The sequence below is a fragment of the Triturus cristatus genome, chromosome 10, assembly GCF_964204655.1.
Source record: "Triturus cristatus chromosome 10, aTriCri1.1, whole genome shotgun sequence".
NCBI lineage: Eukaryota > Metazoa > Chordata > Amphibia > Caudata > Salamandridae > Triturus > Triturus cristatus.
Window position 1 is genome coordinate 595,098,146 of NC_140593.1, and position 26,833 is coordinate 595,124,978.

The following is a 26,833-nucleotide window of genomic DNA, read 5'->3' on the forward strand; positions in this document are numbered from 1 at the left end:
GCCAAACTCCCTCGTGCAAGGAGCTACAGACTTTCAATAAATTCTTACGACTGTAAAAGTAATGCCTCACTTTACACACTCCCACGTATGAAGTCGCCACAAACAAGCGCACAGGACGTCTCAAAGTGTGCTAAAATAAGAATGGCTTGAAGGCGGTGACTCACACTTGCACAGGAGTCCACTAATGCGGTTAAAATGCCAATTCATCTTACACACCCTCACATGAGAAGTGACCACGCTTACAATCAGTACCTCTTCGACATGTTCAGTGAACAGTGTTTGTGAAAGTGTCACCTCGTTTCATACCCGGTCCCGAGAAGCCAGGGCACACCTGGAAACACTACGACTCAATTGTGCTCCAGGAAGACCGGGGTGAACGTGGCAACTCAAAACCACGGGCATAGGAGCCCCTCTCGCAGATGTGAGGGTGCAGCTGGAGTTTCAAAGCACTACCTCACACTATTGGACCACGTTGTTGCTGTTTTCATCTGAGAGTCGTGACTTGGCTTCTCATTGCGTCTGGCGCGGGTATTTCCCGTCCATGTCAGGTGCCCAGAGCCAGGGGCTGTTCTGGTGGGACTCACTGCGCGAAAAGAAGTAAAGTTCAGCCCCAACCCTCGTCCACCCTTGGCATCGCCCACCGTCTCCCTCACTCAGTCACCCACTCCCCCCCTTCTCCACTCCTCCTCCTCGCGCTCTTTCTCCTCGCTGCCGGTCCCCACTCTACAATCCAGTGTCTGCTTTCCTCGATTCCACAAGTGCCGAGCGTCAGCGGCAAACCGCGCAGCGCAGAGGTGAGCAGCGCGGTGAGCAGCGAGGTGCGCGCTGCCGAGGTGGTCTGCGCGCAGAGGTGGGCCCTGCCCCTGGACCTGGGAGACGTAGGGGGCACCGGAGGGGCATGAGGAAAGGCTGAGCCCCCCACCTCAGCTACTACTGCCAGCCACAACAGGGCACAGACACCTGCAGGGACCATGACGGCGGGCTGGGCCATCTTCGGCTACTTCTTGGTGGACCTTTTGAGCTCGCTGTGCTGGGCGCAGGGTAAACCCGGGCAGCATTTTGGAAGCATCGTGGTAGTCTCAGGGGGCAACCACAGCACTCCTGGGGACCCTGGATCTTCGGACAGCCCCCAGGCCACAGACGCCTGTCGGGGTTACTTTGACGTCATGGGGCAGTGGGACCCACCGTTCAACTGCAGCTCGGGGGAGTTCACGTTCTGCTGCGGGACCTGTGGCTTCCGCTTCTGCTGCAAGTTCAAACAGGCCAGCTTGGACCAGACCACTTGCACCAACTACGACCGGCCCATCTGGCTGAACGCCGCAAAGCCCCCTCCGCGCATCGAGGACCCCCTGCACGACCCCACCCGGGACAAGACCAACCTGATCGTGTACATCATCTGCGGGGTGGTGGCCGTCATGGTGCTGGTGGGCATCTTCACCAAGCTGGGGCTTGAGAAGGCGCACCGACCCCAGCGCGAGAACATGTCGAGGTAGGTGATTACCTGAACGGGAACGGGGACTTGGTAACCACACGCAATGTTCAATGGACCCATTTGATATGTTTACAATAATACATTCACTATGACCAAGAAACAACTAAAGTCCAACTGCCCAGGTGTACACATAGCGACCTGACCACCACCCCCCTCCCCACATGCCACCTCACTGTTCTTCACTTTGAATAACCGTTCGCTAAAAACACCTTGGCCGTGCATTCATGGGACACGCTTGCTACCCTAAGCTGTTTAACTCCCCATCTCGCGTTTGCAACTTATCAGGGGCGCCTTGGTACCAAGCCGTCAACAAACTACGGCTCGCTCACCCACCCCCCCTCATCTTATAATACATCTGCTTGTTTATTGGCTCCTCGGGACAATGGTCGCGAGCAAGGATGCCACGGACGGGTTTCGACTCCAGAGAGGCGGTGGGAGGAGGAGGAGGCGCTCACCTGCGCGGATACTGTAATTACAGAGCTGCTGGGGTGACGAGCTCTCGGACCTGCACTGTGCCTGCTTTGTTTGTGGTAGAGCAGGGGGGCACACTCTGTTCGGTCTCGCACACACCTCCAGCGCATGTTGCATTGAGTACTGCTGTACGCATGTTTTGCTTCTGCTGCCTCAGCAACGCGCAGGCATGTGTGGCGCGGTGCACAGGTGCTGTTTGTTCTAGTCTCGTCACACTGCATTAGTATCAGAGTGGAGGAGGTGTAATCCGGACTTTACCTGCAACCCCGAGCGCTGTCCAGGGTACTGACAGTAGAGTTGTGCCAGCCACCTACCATCGGAACATTGGGACCAGTGCACCTGCTCCGAGGGAGAATTGCGCAACCCGCACGGTGTAAAAAGGCATCTACCCATTTGTTAGCCTTGAACCCGTAGAGGGACGACGACACAGGCAGGCTGTGTGAAAACGTCGTAAGGAAATGGGGTTTGACCTATTTTCCGGGGGATATGGATCATGTGTTGAGAAAGGGGGTTGCCATGAGAGCGTTGCCGCGCTCCTCACACTGCGCGCCTGCTCCGGAGCTGGCATGGTTAATGTGTGGGCAGAGGCGGGCGGGAGCCGGTGTGGGTCCGTGCGCCTGTGGTGTGCGCACTGGGTAGGCTGAAGTCCCTGGACACGAGCCCGGGTGTGAGAATCATAGCGGCAGATCGTGTCAGCGCCTCAGAACCGAGGCACAACACTTTCAGAGAAATGTTCGGGCCTGTCTGATTCATTATGCAAATTCGAGCGCACGGGGGCACAAACAGATGGGGGAAGACGTGTGCAGATGAACGCAGCTATGCGCCTTTTTAGGTCTCGAAGATGCGTCCAAGATCCTGGGTAACTTTTTAAAGGTGCAGCTTCGGTGGAAGGCAGCTCTCTGAGAGATCGCCGAGGAGGAGGGTAGACTGTTTCCAGCGCTCTGCTCTATCAACCGAACAAAGAGAGCGAATGGTGCAGCAAAAGATTTCATGCACGCGAATGTACAGTTTGGGATTTTACTTCAAACGCCAAGTGACTGGTCCAACTGCATGAGCATGTTTAAAATTCACAATAAATAGATAGAAAGAGAAATAAATAAATGAATATAACAACATTTAATTTTTCCCTTGCAACGTTCCGCTCTCAATCACTGTTTCCAGGTTATCAATAATTTCCTATATAGAACTGCCTTTCAGTATCATCCACTGCTAAATGCATGGGTGCAGCACTCACACCACACCATCTACTGGTAGTTACAGCCCTCACTGCGCCAATCCAGCACCCCAGGGAAGCGGCATTACTGTTTGAGTCAGTGGAATAAACAGTTAGCTGTATCTCGTGTTGCCTGCTAAGTAGGCTCAGAAGTTATTGAAAGAGGACCACCAGTGCTCCACCAAACTCCTGAATAAATAAATAAATAAATAAATAAATAAATAAATAAAACATAAAAATAAATAAATCACCGAAAACTTGAGGGTTTCGGCTATTGGGCCCATTTGTATTTGTTTTGAAGATGGCCAATAATTAAAAAATAAAGAAAAATATGCAAATACAAATACCGTAGCCAACTAGGAGTATGTTTTGACTGCGCGTGCACTGCGCGCGGCCCAGAAACCGTTTTGCGCGCTCCGCTCCATGTTGGAATGTCTTCTGTGGCACCACAGCGGCTTCAGTCCTTGTCCTGGGAGTTTTAGCAGAGCCGCAGCACTGGCACTGCTCCTTGGGCAGCGTAAACAGTGCGACCAATTACAAAACGCATGCACACTGTGACTATGCATCACCGCTGATCATCTGCTGCTAGCGCAGAGCAGGCTGTTCTTTTCATGTACTGGGCAGCAAAGCACACACACATTTACTTCAGAAAGCATAACAAGTGTAAACACGTCTGAGGACAGCTTATGGAGCATCGGGGAGTGTTGATCAACCTCACAATGGGTGCGCTCCCTGGTTATTGAAACCCAACAGGTCCCAGGGACATAATATTGAGGACAGAATCTCAAACAAATTATTGACGGGCAAGTAAGTCTAGATTTTCTATACCTAATTCCACATATATGTACCTACGTGGAACATATATCTTCAAGGTACTTAGATGGGTAGGTGCGAATAGTAAATCTATAGTTCCCAATGTACACTTGCCTTTCAATATTTTGTCCCTCGATAGTCTTCTGCCTCAAAATTGTTATTGTCGACATTCCGTAGTACGACCTCCACAGTGCCATGTTTATTTTTAGATTGGTACACAATGCAGAGACAACATGTGTATTCAGACATTTTGGAGAAGAACCACTAAGTTCATTCACTCGGTTCAATTCACTTGCTGCACATACACAAAGATACTTCTATTGATTTCGGCAATTAACTGTGAGTCCATACATTGTTATTTGTATAACCTCCCATCAGTAGGCACTACATCTCCTAGAGGCACCCAGGCACATGCAATGGTTTCATCCGGGAAATAACTATTACAACGCAGTCATTGCAACGCACTTCCTTTATAACACATTCATTGCAAGGCAACATCCTTTACATCGCATGCCTCTACAACGCATGCCATTACAGCGCATTATAAGGTAAGTAATGGGAAACAGTAATTTTTCCCCTACACTATCCAACACTTATCGTACTGTTGCACTCACTGGAGTGGAAATAGTAATTTTTACCCCAACACTATCCAACACTTACCCTACTGTTGCACTGACTGGGAATAGTACCCTACTGTTGCCCTAAAAGTATTATGCGTTGTAATGGTATGCGTTGTAATGGAATGTGTTATAAGTGAAGTTTCTAAAAATGCGTTGGGATGGCATGTGTTGTAAAAACACGCGTTGTAATGAATGTTGCAATGTAAAAACCACGTTGGAAAGGCATGCGTTGTAAAGGTTTGCATTGTAACGTGTCCTATTCTTTTCATCCCAGCTACCTAATTCTGATAATATTCTTTCTAGGATCTTTCATGGCTATGTGAACCCTACATTTCCCCTTCACCTTCTTTTATACCCCTGTCCACTTCTCCCTTTCCATCTGTTCTCTTCTACAACCCTCTCTGGAATGGGAATTTAAACCCTGTCTCTAAAGCTGATTTCCTTTTGAAAGGATGCAGCAACTTTGGGGGTATGGCTGCGACTTTTCTTCTTTATCTGCTACATGTTCATGTTGTGTGACATCACTTGATTCTCACGAGTTGGAGCAAACCAGACCTTGTGTGCCAAGTCAACACACAACTGTTATCATAGTCGCCATTACAGTGTGATGATCTCACAAGCTAATATTTAGTGGAAAGACTCACGAGCCCCTTCTCAAAGAATTATCTGATTTTTAAGCAAATTTGAAATCAGCATTCAGGAGAGTTGAGCAGTGTTCCACTTCAGATGGCCAAAAGGAAGAATATGTCCTCATTGTTCCTAGGGCTTGCATTTTTATAAGTTTGATTGTTTGAATCACATCGCCCACCGTCTCCCTCACTCCGTCACCCACTCCTCCCCCTCTCCACTCCTCCTCCTCGCGCTCTTTCTCCTCGCTGCCGGTCCCCACTCTACAATCCAGTGTCTGCTTTCCTCGATTCCACAAGTGCCGAGCGTCAGCGGCGAACCGCGCAGCGCAGAGGTGAGCAGCGCGCTGATCAGCGAGGTGCGCACTGCCGAGGTGATCTGCGCGCAGAGGTGGGCCCTGCCCCTGGACCTGGGAGACGTAGGGGGCACCGGAGGGGCATGAGGAAAGGCTGAGCCCCCCACCTCAGCTACTACTGCCAGCCACAACAGGGCACAGACACCTGCAGGGACCATGAAGGCGGGCTGGGCCATCTGCGGCTACTTCTTGGTGGACCTTTTGAGCTCGCTGTGCTGGGCGCAGGGTAAACCCGGGCAGCATTTTGGAAGCATCGTGGTAGTCTCGGGGGGCAACCACAGCAGTCCTGGGGACCCTGGATCTTCGGACAGCCCCCAGGCCACAGACGCCTGTCGGGGTTACTTCGACGTCATGGGGCAGTGGGACCCCCCGTTCAACTGCAGCTCGGGGGAGTTCACGTTCTGCTGCGGGACCTGTGGCTTCCGCTTCTGCTGCAAGTTCAAACAGGTCAGCTTGGACCAGACCACTTGCACCAACTACGACCGGCCCATCTGGCTGAACGCCGCCAAGCCCCCTCCGCGCATCGAGGACCCCCTGCACGACCCCACCCGGGACAAGACCAACCTGATCGTGTACATCATCTGCGGGGTGGTGGCCGTCATGGTGCTGGTGGGCATCTTCACCAAGCTGGGGCTTGAGAAGGCGCACCGACCCCAGCGCGAGAACATGTCGAGGTAGGTGATGACCTGAAGGGGAACGGGGACTTGGGATACCACACGCAATGTTCAATGGACCCATTTGATATGTTTACAATAATACATTCACTATGACCAAGAAACAACAAAAGTCCAACTGCCCAGGTGCACACATAGCGACTTGCGCACCCCCCCCCCCCCACTCCTCCTCCCCACGCATGCCACCTCACTGTTCTTAACTTCGAATAACCGTGCGCCAAAAATACCTCACGCCACCGACGAAGCACACCTTGGCCGTGCATTCATGGGACACGCTTGCTACCCTAAGCTGTTTAACTCACCATCTCGCGTTTGCAACTTATCAGGGGCGCCTTGGTACCAAGCCGTCAACAAACTACGGCTCGCTCACCCACCCCCCTCATCTTATAATACATCTGCGTGTTTATTGGCTCTGCGGGACAATGGTCGCGAGCAAGGATGCCTCGGACGGGTTTCGACTGCAGAGAGGCGGTGGGAGGAGGAGGAGGCGCTCACCTGCGCGGATACTGTAATTACAGAGCTGCTGGGATGACGAGCTCTCGGACCTGCACTGTGCCTGCTTTGTTTGTGGTAGAGCAGGGGGGCACACTCTTCGGTCTCGCACACACCTCCAGCGCTTGGTGCATTGAGTACTGCTGTACGCATGTTTTGCTTCTGCTGCCTCAGCAACGCGCAGGCATGTGTGGCGCGGTGCACAGGTGCTGTTTGTTCTAGTCTCGTCACACTGCATTAGTATCAGAGTGGAGGAGGTGTAATCCGGACTTTACCTGCAATCCCGAGCGCTGTCCAGGGTACTGACAGTAGAGTTGTGCCAGCCACCTACCATCGGAACATTGGGACCTGTGCACCTGCTCCGAGGTAGAATTGCGCAACCCGCACGGTGTAAGAGGCATCTACCCATTTGTTAGCCTTGAACCCGTAGAGGGACGACGACACAGGAAGGCTGTGTGAAAACGTCGGAGGGAAATTGGGTTTGACCTATTTTCCGTGGGGATATGGATCATGTGTTGAGAAAGGGGGTTGCCATGAGAGCGTTGCAGTTGCCGCGCTCCTCACACTGCGCGCCTGCTCCGGAGCTGGCATGGTTAATGTGTGGGCAGAGGCGGGCGGGAGCCGGTGTGGGTCCGTGCGCCTGTGGTGTGCGCACTGGGTAGGCTGGCGGCCCTGGTGTAGGGACATCACATTGTAAGAACCATCATGGCCGTTATTCCCACCTAGGAAGGGTAAATAAAATAAAAAAAATCACGAGGGCACAAAAAAAGGACTCGGCCATCAGTCCCTAATTTCTCTGAACCTAAACAAATCATCCCAAACTAAGATTCCCAAGAGCCCTAAAAACAAGCATTTCTCGAACCATCCGTTGCCACCAACCAACACAACACAGACTGCACCCCCCTGCACATAGTGACCGGGTGCAAGCAACAGGCACTCCTGGGACCCTTTTTAGCTACTCTCCAAAGACTGACTTCCTAATACCCGATTCTTCTACCAAAAGCAGTAGTACTATCCTGGATTGAGCCTACACAATATAACTTTCAGACTGAGAAGTGACTACTGGGTGACAATCCGGCACAAGGCTATACGTGAAGAAAACCTAGAGAAAGAATGACGCATGTATGGAGTTTTATTCGCAAATGTTGCTTTAGAAGTTCGGTGGTTTAAACGCTGGAAATAGGTATAGCGAGAGCATGCCCCAAGAGTTTTAGAAGACAAATATGGAGGATTCTCCTGATTAGTATGTGTGAGGGTTATGTTATATTTTTTAACTTTTCTGATGCACTAGATCCCAGAATCTAGAAAAAAAAAAGTACTATAAAAAAAATATGATCAAAAAGTGTTGCAGTGTCGACCTATGCAGCCTCAAGCTTGGTAAATATTTGATAAATTAAAAATAACACAAAAAGGCAAATAGGATATTTTTTTTCCAGAAACAGCGGCAAGTGTGGCAAAAAAGCGAGAGCACACATAATGTTAGATTGAAACAAGATATGAACCAGGAGTTGAAAGCAGCCCTGAAAAATATTGAATACCCTCCATAAACTGCATAGCAAGCAAGCCCGCACAAGAAAAAATATCTAGAGGAAGAGCCATGCAATTCAACTCAGAGCACAAGTTTTCAAATGCCTTGCTTAAAAAATCATTATATGCTACAGGCAGTTCTGCTGAAAAAGTTATGAAATATTGACATATTTCAAGGTCCAAAGCAATACCCAATAGCATTATTTCCTCTCAGCAGCGCATCATGCATGCACGTCTACGAAAACGATGTGCTCCCTCAGTGCACTTTTGAGGGCTGTATGGACTGGGAGTCCCTCAGTGAAGTCAGCCTTGAAAGCAGGCCATTATCACCCCCCCCCCCACTCCATGACCATCTGGGCAGCATAGAGAGGGACCGTCACCAAATTATGGAAATACATCTGCACTCCCCTGTGCAGGGGTGCACTATTACAGTTTGCATCTGCATTGGGAAGAGCACCAGAGGGAACCACAGAAGCACCGCTTGAATCCACAGCTACACCTTTCACCGGAAGTGGAACCTGCCACATTTTCAAGGGTGGGGGGAGGATGAAGCAGAAATCACCCTGTCAGTGTGTACGGTGTGTAAATGCACCTGCCTGCGGCGGGTGTGGGATGAGATGAATTGGGTGCGCCTGGGGCCCTCTGTCCCCTCCCAAGGATGGCCTACTGAGGGCCACTCTGACTGTTCTGTACCTCGCTTTTAGTGCACAATAAATGCACCTCCCAAAACTTCTTTGCCTATGCACCCACTCTGTTTTATGGAACAGGCACAGAGGCAAGTGCATTTTCTCCTTTGTTTGAGGCCATACCCCAAGTAAATGAGGTTTGCCCCCTTGGGATCACATCAATTCACACACCGAAGTGCCCCTTCTCTACTAATAAAGCGCCACAGGGCAGAAGAAGTGGCTACAAACATCCTTGATTTGATTTGATTTATCGATTTGTAGAGCGCACGAATGCCCGGAGGCGTCTTGGCGCTATGAACGACATATAAGGATTCTGTGCAGTTTTACTTGGACCACCAGATACTTTGATAGTTAGTTCTTAAACAGCCATGTTTTAAGCAAACCTCTAAAAGTCATTAATGAGTTGCTATTCTTTAATGACATAGGTAGGCTATTCCAAATTTTTGCTGTTCCCAGGAAGAAACTTCTACCCCCCCATCGCACCTGCTTGTATCTAGGTACTGATAGAAGGAGTGCTTGTGAGGACCTCAGATTCCTGGATGGGATGTATTTTTTTATGTGTGTTTTGAAATAGTGTGATCCATTCCCTTGCAGTGCTTTGAATGCAAGGCACTGTGACTTAAAGATGATTCTTTTGGCCACAGGTAGCCAGTGAAGTTCTTTCAGTTTGAGGGAGACAGACTCATACTTTGGAATATCCAGGATCATTCTAGCCGCTGCATTTTGCAGCCTTTGAAGTCTAGTTAAAAACTGTGTTTGAAGACCCATATAAAGGGCATTGGCATAGTCCAGTCGTGATAAGGCTAGAGCCACAACCACAGTTTTAAGGGAGTCCAGTGGAATAAAATGACAGATTTTATTAATCATTTTCAATATGCCCCAAAAAGTAGAGGCCAATTTCCTAATTTGCCATTCAAATGTTAACTTTTCGTCTATTATTACTCCTAGGTTCCTCAATTTTGTGACTGGGGCTGGACATTCCTCTAATTCAGCCGGCCACCATCTTGGAGACCAAAAGGGTGTTTTAGCTCCAAAAAGCAAAACCTCCGTTTTTCCTCCATTCAATTTGAGGTAATTTCTTTGCATCCAGGTATTAATTTGTACCATGCAGATATTAAATCGGTCGGCAGTCTCCTCAACGTTGTCCGACAAAGAGACCACTATCTGTGTATCATCGGCGTATGAGACTACCGAGAAGCCAGCTTTCCTTATTATAGCCGCCAGGGGGGCTACATATATATTAAAGAGTGTGGGGCTGAGGGAAGAACCCTGAGGCACTCCGCATGATAGACTGAAAGATTTGGAGACCAGCCCATCTATTTCTACAGCGAACGATCTGTTTGTTAAATAAGATGACAGCAATTTGGTGGCAGTGTCATGGAGCCCTAACTTTGTTAGTCTTTCAATTATGATCCCATGATTAACTGTGTCGAAGGCCGCCGACAAATCTAATAAGATTAAGGCGGCCTTCTTTCCCTCATCCAGTGTGGTTCTAAGTTCTTCTACTGCCATTACCACCGCTGTCTCGGTTCCATGTCCTTCTCTGAAGCCATATTGTGAGGGATCTAGAAGCTCTTGTTCCATGATAAAGGTTGAAATTTGCGTGTTAATTAATTTCTCCAGCACCTTAGAGAAAAAGGGAATTCTTGAGATTGGTCGGTAGCTACTTGGCTCATTAGGATCCAGATCACTCTTTTTCAATAGCGGTCGGACAGATGCTATTTTCCAAGATTCGGGGAAAATTCCAGACCTGATTATTTCCGAGAATACTGTTGTAAGCTGTTTACTAATTATATCTGTAAGCATGTGAAAGATTTTAGGGGGGCAAGGGTCCGAGGGGGCTCCAGACTTAGTTGACATTACTGTTTGTCTGATCTGCTCCTCTGATGGTGGATGGAAGAAAAACCTCGTACTTGGTACTGTGAAGCAGTTTTCTGCCATACTGTCCTCCGAGTCTAGCTGTGAGCTGTCATTTAGTGATTTATATAGTGTCTCCACTTTGTCAATGAAAAATGTTCCCAGAGTATTGCAGAACTCTAAGTCAGCCTTCTTCTGATAACTATTTGGAGGACTAGTAAGTTTTTTCACTGTATCAAACAGTTTACCGCAGGAATTTTTTGATTCTAGGATCTTGTTGGTAAAATATTTGGACTTTTCCTCTTTAATTGTTTTTTTATAATCGTGTAACATCTGTGCATACTCTTTTCTTCTCACCTCCTCATAATTTTCTCTCCACCTTCTTTCTGCCCTTCTGCATGCTTTTTTGTGTTCTCTTAGTGTATCCGAGAACCAAGGTTGGGAGGGATTTTTCCTGTTAGACAGGAAGGTTTTCTTAGGAACTACTATCTCTATCGCTGAATTGGTCCACACGTGTAGTCTATTGGCCATGCTGTTTGCGTCAGTTTCTAAGTTTGGCTTTGATGTTCTTAGTACATCTTGTAGCCTGGAGATGTCAGTATTTGTCCAGTCTTGGTAGACCATTTTATCCCGATTGACAATAGGTGTTCTTGATTGCCCTTTGCCCTCTATAGTAAATACTATGGCTTTATGGTCTGACCATATAACTGGTATGACTTCCACAATTTTTAATGTGGCATTGGATGTGAAAATGCCGTCTAAAGTGTGTCCTGCGTAATGGGTTTCTTGACTGACTATTTGCTTTAAAGAGAAACTTGCCATTGAATCAGTAAGTGCTGCCGTGTTTTTATCATCTTCTTTTTCAAGATGGAAGTTAAAATCTCCTAAAACAGTAAAGTCAGAGTGCTTTATACTGGATTCTAAAAAGGGACTTATCTTTTCCATCAAGGTATTATGAGCTTTTGGCGGACGGTTAATGAGGAGGTCATTTAGAGTGTAGTTGTCGTAGAGGCTTATCTGGAAAGGTAGGGTTTCACACTCTGGTGAGCTGCCTCTTGCACAGCCCGACACTCTAATTTCTTCTCTAAAAATAATAGCGAGCCCTCCGCCTCGCTTATGTTCTCTATCTGCTCTAATCATAGAGTAACCTGGAGGACGTGCTGCATTTACTTCCATATTTGATGTGGTATCCGCCCATGTTTCTGTGATGAACCCTGTAGTATGACCCCTGGTGTTTTCCCTGATTCCCTATGGCCAGTCCTGCCTGGAATGAATTAAGGTCTCATTGGTCCCAAACCATAAAAATGGATTTGGAACAAACTCCATTTGAAAATCCACACTCTTTTCCACCCTCAGCTCTAAAGCGAGTGACAAGACCCCCCCCCCCCCCCCCCCCCCCCCCCATGGGTAAATGGGAACGCCAATACAGGGCCTTTCTGGGTCTTTTTGAATCTTGATAAAACATACATTCTGTAGGACAGGGTCTCTTGATAGTTGATATCTTTGGTCAAGCTACACCCAAATGTTGATCACAGAGTGATATGATACTGGTTTAATAATTCAAGCCTGTCCAGTTATCTGAGTTCGTACATTCCTGGCTTTGGAGTGTACATGCCACACTTTAAAGGCTTTTTACACTGGCCAGGAAGGAATTAATGAAGTGGGCAGAAATAGGCGCCATACATGGACGTCAATTCACCAAAATGCCAGGGGTAGTGGAAGTGACATCGGAAACATTTTGACCTTTACTTTGACTCACACACACACACATACTAACACATTCACACATTCTCACGCACGTAAACACACTCTCACCTGCAAGCATGCATACAACAAACATTTAACAGCATTTTTTTTAATTTTGGGTCATATTCCAGCTAATGTACTCCATTTTTATTACACTAATAGTGAATAATATTATTAGTTATTTCTATAATCTAAACACCTACAGAAACCAGGCAAGTAGAAAGCCAACCAGCTCCATTAAAAGAACTACCCCTGCGTTCCAGGCACTGATTTTGTCATCTCTGAGGCCAGGGGTTGCAAAAGCAGTGCCAGGGTAGCAGGGGGCATGCCCGGGGTCACAACTGCAACCCCTGGTGACCCCTAAATGACTCCCAGGACGCTATATTGAAAACCACCACTCTAACGGAAATGTCAGTTTCAGGTAAACATAGAGAACCTACTAGAATTAACCTTGTATCCTTGAGTCACACTAGTGTTATAAAATAGTTTTATCCATTCTACCGCCCCCCCCCCCCCATTCAACCCTTTGATAGAACAATGAACAGACTGTGTTTATATAAGCAGGAAATTGAATTTAGTTTTTCCTTTGTGGCAAAACCCTTTGATGGACCTTACTTTTTGTTTTTTCGGTTATAATGTGCCCAGCTAGCTTCTAGGATGTGTTTTGAAAAACACAGCAGAAGTTAGCATGTATGTAAAGAGCGGCACATCTCTATTTAGACGTATAACACCCCTTTAACTAAAGGGCAATTCAAATAATTCAATATGGGGAATTTGATTTGACATATGATTACATTTCCAAAAAAATCCTACAACTGCAGCTTCCTAGAGGCAGAATGCTCAGACAGTGGTAGAGCCATTACCTACCTATGTGCAAATGTATAGGTGTTCACATACTGTAGGCCCTGAAGGGCCTTATCTATGTCAGCTTTTCAGGATGACAGCAATGTAAATGATTACCATTGACATCACTTAATGTAAATGTATATTGAAAGACTATTTTAAAAACTTCGAGCGGTCTCTTCCCTTTGTACCTACGCTGTAAACCTTTACATTAATAGAACAGATGTACAGACATCACCAAACATGCCCTCCTTACATAGTACTCCGTAATATAAGGATGTACCAAAACGTGGTGAAAGCAGCTTTTTATTTATTGCTGGAGCCCACACCCAGAGACTGGGTTTTATATACCGCTCAACTTTTTGCAGGACCTTGGAGAGCGATATTTAAGTATTTGGTCTCAGTGCATATTGCCACTTTCAGTTTAGGTAGGAAACACCCATTTATTTTTAAAACTCAAAAATGACTTTATTTTACCTTTCTCCCACTTAAAAACAACTTCCTCCACTTCAATGTGAACTAACGGGTAAATTCAATTCCACTTATTTTTGTTTCTAAGTTTCCCTTTCATCTGTTCCCAACATGGTGGTTGTTTTGTGTTTTACACTTGCCATGTAGCAGATGCTAATTATAACTCATCTCCAAAAAAGCTGCATACACATAGGTTTTATGTAAAAATATCTGACAATTGCAGACAAATCCAATCATATTTGAAGCTTTCTGTTTAAAAAACAGTCATGGAAACTTTGCTAAATATTTCTGACAGGAATTGAAGGGTTCATCAGTTTCGTGATCATTTGAAGCGCTGAATAAATATCCATTCGAGATGTAATTTTAACGAAAGTAGCATTGGTTTATTACATGGCCCACCTGGTGCTGCACTCTCATCTCCTGGCTGTCAGCAGGCAGTCTGGTGCTCAGTGTTGTAAGAGCTTCAGAACTGCAGCTGGGGTGCGTAGCACACAGGCGGCACAGAGGTGAGTATGCGTCAAGATATCAGGGCTGGTGTCCACCCACCAAAGGTGGATGAGTTGAGAGCTGTAGGATATATATATATATATATATATATATATATATATATATATATATATATATATATATATGCTTGCTCCAAGTTACCCACAGGTTCGGGACGCACTCAGACCACAGTGTACATCCGCATACCAACACTCACGTCTCGGGCAGCCGACGCGTTTCGAAATTCTTTCTTCTTCAAAGGCTAGATTCCACTCAGTACACAGCGTTTGTTTGACCACTCCTTTATTTAATCAGTCGCCTCCTGATAGGCTGCTCAGATGAGCCCTCCCTTTAGGAATTCTGGGATATGTAGTCCCCCATGTAAAAAAGCGTTTGTGGAACTGTTTCTTAAAACCCTCCAATGGGTCCCGATGCGTGCATGGTCAATAGTAGGTGCTGTGGCTCCATTAAGAACTGGACATGATTTCCAGCTCCCTGGCCCGCTGTCATCCATGCGGTGGTGCAGTCCCCTTACGGCTGGGTTGCCGCGTGTAAATGCTTGCTCCAAGTTACCCACAGGTTCGGGACGCACTCAGACCACAGTGTACATCCGCATACCAACACTCACGTCTCGGGCAGCCGACGCGTTTCGAAATTCTTTCTTCTTCAAAGGCTAGATTCCACTCAGTACACAGCGTTTGTTTGACCACTCCCTTATTTAATCAGTCGCCTCCTGATAGGCTGCTCAGATGAGCCCTCCCTTTAGGAATTCTGGGATATGTAGTCCCCCATGTAAAAAAGCGTTTGTGGAACTGTTTCTTAAAACCCTCCAATGGGTCCCGATGCGTGCATGGTCAATAGTAGGTGCTGTGGCTCCATTAAGAACTGGACATGATTTCCAGCTCCCTGGCCCGCTGTCATCCATGCGGTGGTGCAGTCCCCTTACGGCTGGGTTGCCAGGGGTAGTGGAAGTGACATCGGAAACATTTTGACCTTTACTTTGACTCACACACACACACATACTAACACATTCACACATTCTCACGCACGTAAACACACTCTCACCTGCAAGCATGCATACAACAAACATTTAACAGCATTTTTTTTAATTTTGGGTCATATTCCAGCTAATGTACTCCATTTTTATTACACTAATAGTGAATAATATTATTAGTTATTTCTATAATCTAAACACCTACAGAAACCAGGCAAGTAGAAAGCCAACCAGCTCCATTAAAAGAACTACCCCTGCGTTCCAGGCACTGATTTTGTCATCTCTGAGGCCAGGGGTTGCAAAAGCAGTGCCAGGGTAGCAGGGGGCATGCCCGGGGTCACAGCTGCAACCCCTGGTGACCCCTAAATGACTCCCAGGACGCTATATTGAAAACCACCACTCTAACGGAAATGTCAGTTTCAGGTAAACATAGAGAACCTACTAGAATTAACCTTGTATCCTTGAGTCACACTAGTGTTATAAAATAGTTTTATCCATTCTACCGCCCCCCCCCCCCCATTCAACCCTTTGATAGAACAATGAACAGACTGTGTATATATAAGCAGGAAATTGAATTTAGTTTTTCCTTTGTGGCAAAACCCTTTGATGGACCTTACTTTTTGTTTTTTCGGTTATAATGTGCCCAGCTAGCTTCTAGGATGTGTTTTGAAAAACACAGCAGAAGTTAACATGTATGTAAAGAGCGGCACATCTCTATTTAGACGTATAACACCCCTTTAACTAAAGGTCAATTCAAATAATTCAATATGGGGAATTTGATTTGACATATGATTACATTTCCAAAAAAATCCTACAACTGCAGCTTCCTAGAGGCAGAATGCTCAGACAGTGGTAGAGCCATTACCTACCTATGTGCAAATGTATAGGTGTTCACATACTGTAGGCCCTGAAGGGCCTTATCTATGTCAGCTTTTCAGGATGACAGCAATGTAAATGATTACCATTGACATCACTTAATGTAAATGTATATTGAAAGACTATTTTAAAAACTTCGAGCGGTCTCTTCCCTTTGTACCTACGCTGTAAACCTTTACATTAATAGAACAGATGTACAGACATCACCAAACATGCCCTCCTTACATAGTACTCCGTAATATAAGGATGTACCAAAACGTGGTGAAAGCAGCTTTTTATTTATTGCTGGAGCCCACACCCAGAGACTGGGTTTTATATACCGCTCAACTTTTTGCAGGACCTTGGAGAGCGATATTTAAGTATTTGGTCTCAGTGCATATTGCCACTTTCAGTTTAGGTAGGAAACACCCATTTATTTTTAAAACTCAAAAATGACTTTATTTTACCTTTCTCCCACTTAAAAACAACTTCCTCCACTTCAATGTGAACTAACGGGTAAATTCAATTCCACTTATTTTTGTTTCTAAGTTTCCCTTTCATCTGTTCCCAACATGGTGGTTGTTTTGTGTTTTACACTTGCCATGTAGCAGATGCTAATTATAACTCATCTCCAAAAAAGCTGCATACACATAGGTTTTATGTAAAAATATCTGACAACTGCAGACAAATCCAATCATATTTGAAGCTTTCTGTTTAAAAAACAGTCATGGAAACTTTGCTAAATATTTCTGACAGGAATTGAAGGGTTCATCAGTTTCGTGATCATTTGAAGCGCTGAATAAATATCCATTCGAGATGTAATTTTAACGAAAGTAGCATTGGTTTATTACATGGCCCACCTGGTGCTGCACTCTCATCTCCTGGCTGTCAGCAGGCAGTCTGGTGCTCAGTGTTGTAAGAGCTTCAGAACTGCAGCTGGGGTGCGTAGCACACAGGCGGCACAGAGGTGAGTATGCGTCAAGATATCAGGGCTGGTGTCCACCCACCAAAGGTGGATGAGTTGAGAGCTGTAGGATATATATATATATATATATATATATATATATATATATATATATATATATATATATATATATATACATCCACGAGGTTACTCCTTCCGCAGTTCCAGCCCCCGTAGGAGGGGTGGCGCGGACCGGCGGAGACAACCGGCATTACTATCAACCAGAATGGAGTCCCAAACGCGCTCTCGGAGTCAAAAATAATCACCAGGGAAACGGACGGTCACTTTGACACAGGTAGGTTTATTCACGTCATAAACCTGCTGCAGCGCGTTTGGGACTCCATTCTGGTTGATATATATATATATATATATATATATATATATATACATATATCTAACACGCCACAACAATTTACTATAAGGAGAGTAGAAACGTAACGTATAACGCAATGCAATCCACTAAATGCACACTGTGTTTGTTATTCACGAAGTACATGTATGTATCTCTATATTGTGTCTATGTCTATCACTGAGTCACATGGTATGTTTGACCACAATGACAGTATTTAAATGGGGTTTGACCCAGGATGGGGTCAGGTGATCAAGACCACGGACGTGGTCGAAACGCGTCTTATTGACAACTGAATTTTTTTTTCTCTAACCCGATCAAGTGGGCTCGTGGATCTGTCTTTCACTGCATCCAGTTACGCGTGGAATATTGATATGTTGCTTTTATGGTTTTTCTATTTTGTAAAACCGAATAAAGAAAGAAAGTAAGTATATATATATAACCTACTGGCAGTCGCCAGTAGGTAGTTATAGTTAGAACCTAGTTTCCATAGGAAAAGCATTTTTTGATTTGCCAATATCTTTGGTGCCCTTTGACGAATCTTTGCTAAATTTTCCAAACTAATGGTTTTCTCAGGTCAGCTTCTGTCTTGAAAGTTTCGAGGTCATTCGTTAAGCGGGGGGGCGAGAAAAAAGGGGCTCCCAAAACTCATTTTCTCCCTGTTAATTTCCGTAGGAAACTTTAAACAAAGCTATGGCCTGAACTGCACAACAAAATTACACCAAATTTGGCGAAAAAGTAGTTCTTGGTTCAGAAAGTGTTTTCTTTATTAAATGGTGTAAATCCGTTCAGTAGTTCCTGAGAAGTTCCAAAATAAAACAATATTGATATCTGTGACAGAGGAGGATTTGCAAACACTCTCGACTACAAGCTTCATTCTGTTTGGCTGCCAACACTCCAAATCAAGAAGTTTTGGTAGCCATCTTGTGACTCGGTAAAACTGAGTTACAAGAAAAAAGGAAAGAAAATGGTAAAAAATCAGAAAAGGGGGCAGGGTAGAAACACCCTGACCCCCTAAGCCTGGTCAGGGGTCCCTCATGGCAAAAAAAAGCATTTATTATTGACAGAATTCGCACACCCAGCGCAAATCCTGCCTAAACCCCCCCCCCAAAAAAAGCGTGGTCTCCCGTGCTTTGTTTTAATAAGCCCTCGAGTGGGCCAGGTCCTGGGGGCAATATATCAAATATATGCAGGGGCTGCACGGGCCCCCGCCGCCCCAGGGACTGCCTCCTCCCCGGGGCTTTATTGTTTATGGGTGAGGGGCCTCGCAGGCCCCAAAAGCCCGGGGACCACCACCTCCCTGGGGCTTTCTTTAATTATGGGAGGTGCTATTAGAAATAATGAACACACAACAGAAGCTGCTCCAAGTACAGTGACCGAAACTTGGGAAATGCTAAGTTAAGAGAGTGCTGGCATCTGACAAAAAGTGAAGGACTGTACTCACACACCCCCTGGTGTCATGCTTCATCATCGGCAGTCCTCCCTCTCTAGAAACTTGGTTTGGTAGAGAGCACGCCTACACCTGGAGACAGGGAGGCACTTCTAAAACTAAGTGGGGGCCCGTGAACGTGAGTGAGTTTTAAAAATCAGTATAATCGCCAGAATGCATTTATTCAGATAGGAAATTATATGATAATAAAAGAAAGGTGAGAAGGGGAGTTACTGCCCCATCATCATAGTGGTAAATTTTGTCGACATGTTTCTGCATATGTGGCCTTAGGGGTCTGCGGCATTCATCAGGATGGAAAAATTAAATATCTTACCAAAATATTAGTATGAAGTTACCACTGGGTAGGTTGACCTAAGTCATACTCTACCTAAGTTGATTTCTATAAACCTGTAAGGGTGATAGAGAAGAGAGAAGAGAGATTGCATCAAACGTATTTGGTCACAAGAAAAAGAAGAAGAAGAATGCCCCAAATGCATATTAACACATATAGTGGAAGTTTTTGTGCATAACATGTGCCACTCCAAACGTGGAATACACACAATATCATTTAGCACTGGATGGGAGATCAGTGCACGATCTTACCCTGGTCAAGCTTCCTACACACCCCATGGGAGGAGAGTGAAGGAGAGACCCCTGTAGTCAATCTCTGAAAGGAAAATAAAAATAACAAATAGAAACATAAAACAAGTCAGCTTCTATCATCCAATCTTTTTTTGGTGGAAAAAAATATAAAGGTATTCCACCCATTTGCACTCATACTGTCATTCACGCTCTTACTACATCAAGGTGCGTTTCTCGCCGTAATCCTAGATGTGTCTTTTCTTCATCCCCGAAGTAGAATGAGCAGTGTGAAATTCAGGCTTTAAATAGTGCACTTAATGAGTAACCGCCATAAATTGGATGCACGTGTGCCCGTGATTGATAATTGGAAAGGTTTCCAGTGTTGAAATGGGCCCCTTTTACCTATTTGCTGAGTGCCTGATCCTCGCGTCAGCTGGAAGGAGAAATTGAAAGAATCTGTGCTGCAGACGAATACCTGGAGAGTCCCGGTGTCGCAGTGAGTGCAGCCTGACTTCGCCTGGGTCGCACGTCAGCAGTGAGAGTGGGACGGTGCAGCGTCCGATGACCTCAAGTACTACCCATCTTAGATCAACGTCTTTGTGGTTATGTTCCAAGTAGTGTCTTGTCAATTTAGTGTTTGTTTTTTTGCACCTGATGATGCTTCTATGTTCATTAATGCAAACCTTAATCTTTCTCATAGTCATGCCCACACACATCCGATTGCAGGGGCATGTGAACAGATAGATGACATTCTCAGTATTGCAGTTGTTGAGGTTTTTTAGTACCCATGGTTTGTTGGTTTTTATACCTACCTCTTTAATTATGCTTGAAGGGGCATGCCACACATCCACCACAAGGGTAGTGTCCAACCGGTCGTTGATTGCCCCATAATGTGGTCTGTTCATGGGTCTTCGATGGTGGTATCTTGGCATGGACCAGTTCATCGCATATACTTGTGTTCCGCTTGAAAGCAAAAAGGGGCGGTGCCCAGTGTTTTTTGCTCCTTTAAGGATGTGCCAATGTTTTCGTACGATGTTCTGTACTTTATTGGCTATCGGAGTGTATGTGGTGACACATACTATTCTGTCATTCTCCTTCTTTTCCTGTGGCTCAAGTAGAGCTTCCAGATTGTTGTTTCTGGCTCTTTTCCTTGCTTTTCCTGGGATAGTGGCGTGTTGACAGTTTATTCTCCAATATCTCACCCTGTTCATCACTCTTTCTGCACCTCTTTTGCCACTTCCTGCACCCCTGTTCCATTTTCCTGCACCTCTCATGCCTGTTTCTAGAACTCTCTTTCCTCTTTCTGCAGTTCTCTTATCTCCTATTGCACCCTTGTTGCTTCTTTCTGCACTTCTCTTACCTCTTTCTGTACCCTCTTGCCTCCTTCTGCACCTCTGTTGGTTCTTTCTACACTGCTCTTGCTTCTTTCTGTACCTCTCCTGCACATTTCTGCACCTCACTTACCTCTTTCTGCACCCCTCTTCCCTCTTTCTGTACCTCTCTTGCCTCTGTCTTCACCCCTTTTCCCTCTTTCTGCACCTCTTTTGCCTGTTTCTGCAACTCTCTTGCTTCTTTCTGAACTTCTCTTGCCTCTTTCTGTACTCAAATGGGAAGTGCAAGCTGTCATTTTTAAAGGTCTGCATGCTTTCGTGACTGAGATATATGTCTACTTGTATATGTATTCTTAGATGTGTTATGTATCTGAGGATGGTAGCTTAAAAAGCAGGTAACTTCTCCTATAGGTGGTCAAATCTTCTCAGTTCTGCTCTGTCATTCGGTTGCACAGGCAGACATGTTTGCTGTATATATGTGTTATAGAGCCTCTCAAATTTACTATTGAATACCCAGGTGCCCTGAATCATGAGCAGAAAGAAATGAATACCCCTGTTTTTTACACAAATTTACAGAGTATGCTGTTTGCAAAACAGGTATTCAAGTGTTTGTATGTTTATTTTCATTTCACATGTCACTAGGTAAAAGCATAGACACTCATGCATACCTTTACAAACTTGGTCAGAATTACAACAGTGATATTGTTTAGGATTGCTGTTTTCTATTTGCTAGGCCTAACATTCTGAGCAGTCAATTAATAGTGAACCTTCAAGAGAAAAGTAAGGTTTAAGACATCTTCGGAGAAGGATTAGTGATTAGGGTATTTTGTATGAGTCTGTTGTAAGGTACAGTCAGTGTAGGCCTCTTTCTGCATTCCTCTTACTTCTTTCTGCACCTTTCTTCTTCTTTCTGCACCTCTCTTGCCTCTTTCTGCACTTCTCTTGCTTCTTTCTGTGCCTTTCTTCCTCTTTCTGCAGATGTCCTACCTATGTAGGCATAGTTAGAAATTAGCATTTAAAACACCTTAGAAATGCACTGAAAAAAACAGAGGTTTCAGGGAAGTTATAGTTTAGTATTAGCATTTAAAAAAACCTTAGAAATTCACTGAAAATATACAGATTTCAGGGACATTATAGTTAGGGATCACCATTTAAAAAACCTTAGAAATTCACTGAAGAAACCATAGGTTTCAGGGAAGTTATAGTTAGTTGGGCATTTCACTTGTATAAAACCATAGAAATTCGGCTGTTATTGTTAGTAGAGCTAACTATAACTCATGCCCCCGCAATGCACTGCTGATTACGTCACATAATAACATCACTCATGACATGGTCAGTGACATCACTGATGACATCTCAAATGACATCACTGATGACATCATCCAGTAACTGAGTATTTCTAAAAAGTTAAAGAATGTTATATATATATATTATCTACTGGCGGTCGCCAGTAGATAGGTATAGTTAGGACCTATTTTCCATAGGAAATCCGCAACATTCTATTCCCAATAAGTCTGGCGCCGGTTGACGAATCTTCGCGAAATTTTCCAAAGTTTTGGCCAGCTCCGCTCCACTCCTACCCTGAAAGTTTCACGGTGATTCGTCAAGCGGGGGACAAGAAAAAAGGGGGGTCCCAAAACGTATTTTCCCCATGCAATTTCCCATAGGATCTGTTGTCGCAGCCACAGCCCGAACCGCTGAACGGAATTACACCAAATTTGGCAAAGAGGTAGTCCTCAGTTCAGACTCGTGCCTTTTGCATAAATGGTGTGAATCCGTTCAGTAGTTCCTGAGAAAATTAGAGTTAAAAGTACATATATATCTATGGCCGGGGAGGATCCGCGCACCCTACCCGCACCGTAAGCGCACCCTCCCCGAACTGAGCGCGCACCCTCCCGATCGCGCGCTGAATGCTAATTGGCTGTCGAGTGTGTGTCTACATTCGAAACCAGGAACTGTTGGTGGCCAAGGGGAATAAGTGTGTAAAACATATAAAGGGGGCAGAGTGGAAATACTCTGACCCTCTAGAGGTGCTTAGGGGGTCCCAGAAGGACTCCCTGGGGCCCCCTTTTAAAAAAAAAAAACGGCGAAATGCGCACAGGGTGCGCGCATCCTATCGCGTTTGGTGCACAGATCCTCTAGCTTTGGGTGCGCGGATCCAAAAACATGGAAAAAAAATATATAAAATAACGTTTTGAACATATCGTTAAAAAAATATTTTGAAAAATATAAAAAAAATGTTTGAAAACCCATTAAATTCAAATAATATTTTTTAATTTTTAAAAGAATTAATTGAAAAAATAAGTTTAAAAAATGGTGATAAAAAAGTATTAAAAAAAAAACATAATTAATGAAATTGACACACTGAATTGGAAAAATATAGAAATCCAATCAAAATCATTAAACATGATATCTTTAGAGATAAGTTATAGATAGGAATTAGCATTTAAAAAACCTTTGAAATTCACTGAAAAAACCATAGGTTTCATGCACGTTATAGTTAGGAATTGGCATTTAAAAAACCTTTGAAATTCACTGAAAAAACCATAGGTTTCAGGGGCGTTATAGATAGCTGGACATTTCCATCGTACAAAACCCTAGAAATTCCCCTGTTATAGTTAGTTCAACTAACTATACCTCGCGCCCCCGCAATGCACTGCTGATGACGTCACATATTACATCACTCATGACATGGTCAGTGACATCACTGATGACATCACTGATGACATCTCAAATGACATCACTGATGACATCACTGATGACGTCATCCATGTGATAAATTAGTGCATCTTCTCACACCCTAATATAACCTTTGATGCACCGACTCAAAATTTCAGACGGCCATTTTGAAAACCATAGATACTCCAATACCAATAACTACATACCCTCTCATTAACTCTTAGGTCTACATACACCTCCACTCACTCACCTGTACAGTCACTCATACTTACAGTCACTCCGTACAAGAATATCATATGCATTTATACACCTATATAGACACTCACACACTGCCAATCATCCATTGAGGTACTGACACACCTAGTCAGTCGTGCAAATAATTAAACACAGTCCAATTTACTCATCTATACAGTTAAACACACTCAAGTTCACTTACTCATAAAAATAGTACCACATTCTTACACTCTTATACAATCATTGATACAAGCACACACTCATCCATACATCTACTCTCACAATCACACACTCTCACATATACCCACTTATATACTCTTACACACATATATACTGCCTTTCACATATGTAGTTAGTCACACATGTACCACTGAGATATACATTCAATCCCTAACACACCCATACATACACTCACCCAACCATACAGTCCACCACAGATGCACTCTTAACACCATGCACCCATAGAATCACCCACTCACACATCTATGTATAGAGTCACACACACCCTACCCACACAAACACTCAGGCCCCCATACAGATACTCAGACAACCAATCAATAACCCATATAGACACTCATATAGCTATTCACAAAACCATGCAGCCACTTATACACCAACACACAGACACATACAGACATTCACACAGTTTAGTCACTAGTGTGCAGTAAGATACATTTAATGACTCACTTATAGAGTCAGTTACGCACCTAGAAAATCATCCATTCACACACTTGTACACCCACTCATTTTTCAACAGACCTTTCCCTATATATATATTAAACATATTAAAACGTACAGAAACACATACTCACTGGATGATGTCATCAGTGATGTCACTGACCATGTCATGAGTGATGTAATATGTGACGTCATCAGCAGTGCATTGCGGGGGCGCGAGTTATAGTTAGCTGAACTAACCATAACAGGGGAATTTCTAGGGTTTTGTACGAGGGAAATGCCCAGCTAACTATAACGCCCCTGAAACCTATGTTTTTTTCAGTGAATATATATATATATATAAATATATATATATATATATATATATGCGCCAAGGCGTATTAAAGAATGAGTAAGTGTATGAGTGTCTGAATGGATGAATTAGTGGGTGCATGACTGACTGTACAAGTGAGTGTTTAAACGTGTCTTAGTGAATGCATGGGTGAATGATTAATCTGTGTGAATGTCTGAATCAGTCTGCCAGTTGGTTTATAAGTGGCTGCAGCGGTTGGTGAGTAGCTACAGCAGTGTCTCTGTGGGTTCATGATCGATTGTCTGAGTACCTGTATGGGTGCCTGAGTGTCTGTGTGGGTGGGTGGGGGTGTGTGACTCCCTGCAAAGATGTGTGAGTGGGTGATTCACTGGGTGTATGGGTTTATGAGTACATGTGTTAGGGACTGTATGGGTGAGTGAGTGTACGTATAGCTGTGTTAGTGAATGAATGGATGTCTCACTGGTATGTGTGTAAGTAACTACATATGTGAAAGGCAGTGTATGTGAGTGTTGGAGTACATAAGTGAGTATATGTGACAGTGAGTGATTGTGACAGTGGCTGCATGGATTAGTGTGTGCTTATGTCAGTAATTGTTGAAGAGAGAACGTATATGGTACTAGCCGTATGAATAAGTGAGGTGGTGTGTGTGTATAACTGTGTAGGTGAGTAAATGGCAGTGTAATTATTTCTTTGGGTGACTAACTAGGTGTTTGAGTAACTTTTTGGGTGAGTGACCGTGTGTGAGTGTCTATATGGGTGTATGAGTGAATATACCAGTGGCTGTATTGATGAATGACTGCATGTATGAGTGACTATATGGGTTAGTGAGTGGATGTGTGTGTAGACATATGAATCACTGAGCAGGTATGTACTAACTGATATTGGTCTGTCTATGGTTTTGATATTGGTAGTCTGTATTTTAGAGTGAGTGTAACAAAGGTTGTTTAGGGTGTGAGGAGGTGCATCAGAAGATCACGTGGATGATGTCATCAGTTATTTCATTTGAGATGTCATCAGTGATGTAATCAGTGATGTCACTGACCATGTCATGAGTGATGTAATATGTGACGTCATTAGCAGTGCATTGCGGGGGCGTGAGTTATAGTTAGCTCTACTAACTATAACGGCTGCATTTCTCTGTTTTTATATGAGTGAAATGTCAAACTAACTATAACGTCCCTGAAACATGTGTTTTTTTCAGTAAATTTCTAAGTTTTTTTAAATGCTAATCCCTAACAATAACATCCCTGAAACCTGTGGTTTTTCCCGTGAATATATATATATATATATAGCTATTTTTCATGACTGTTATAGTGATCAACCCCCTTCTTTGTCCCATCCTTTATGTGATTAATAGCAACTGAGGCAATGTCTTGCTTAATTTCACCAACTCCGCCCCTTAATTCTGACATAAACACATTGCCTAAATAGTGTTGTAACAAGTGAAAAACCAACGTCTAAATCATAGTTTGACCATAAAAGCACAGAATAAAAACATTGACATCTTTAAAAATATAAATAAAACTTTAAAAGCATTGCAAAAACAATTTGTCTTTAAAGTGCACAGGTTCTTCGCAAGTTGATAGCTGCAATGATATAACTAAGAGCAGAAGTGCAAACATCAAGTGATTGTAAACTTTGCAAATAGATCAAACCCTCTATATAAGAGTTAATGTGCTTATGCAGAAGGACAGGGTGTAAAAAGCACAATCTAAAAGAATCATATTTAGTACAAAAGAACATAAAATGCACAATGGATTGGGCAGTGACAGAGCCACAAGGGCAACAGGCAAATAAGGCAACCAGGAACCCACTAGTGGGAAAGCCACAAAGAAATGAACTGTGTTGAATCTCAACCTAGTGAGATACAATCTATGCTCTGGATTTGCTGCCCAATTCAAGTAAGTCCTCACATCAGAGTATTTAGAAATCTGCATATAGCACATAACTGAAGACGTTTCAACTTTTCTAGTCTAGTTCCTTCTTTATAAGTTTCATAGCTCCCTTTGACTTTCATTTTGAGGTCAGGACTTTTACTTTGCAGTGACTCAG

General features: G+C 44.3%; 1 protein-coding gene across 3 annotated transcripts in view; it reads left to right on the top strand.

Annotated features, from left to right (window-relative positions):
- Positions 1-750: 750 nt before the first annotated feature.
- The window catches only part of SHISA9 (shisa family member 9), a 1,213,953-nt gene continuing 1,187,870 nt past the window's right edge, over positions 751-26,833 (top strand). For 2 of the 3 annotated variants that reach the window (XM_085632111.1, XM_085632112.1), the window contains exon 1: positions 5,564-6,265. In XM_085632111.1, coding sequence (XP_085488237.1) covers positions 5,748-6,265 — 518 coding nt within the window. In that variant the 5' untranslated portion in view covers positions 5,564-5,747. Of the gene's footprint in view, positions 1,490-5,563; positions 6,266-26,833 lie in introns of those variants that run through there. The other variant, XM_085632113.1, reaches the window with a different exon arrangement.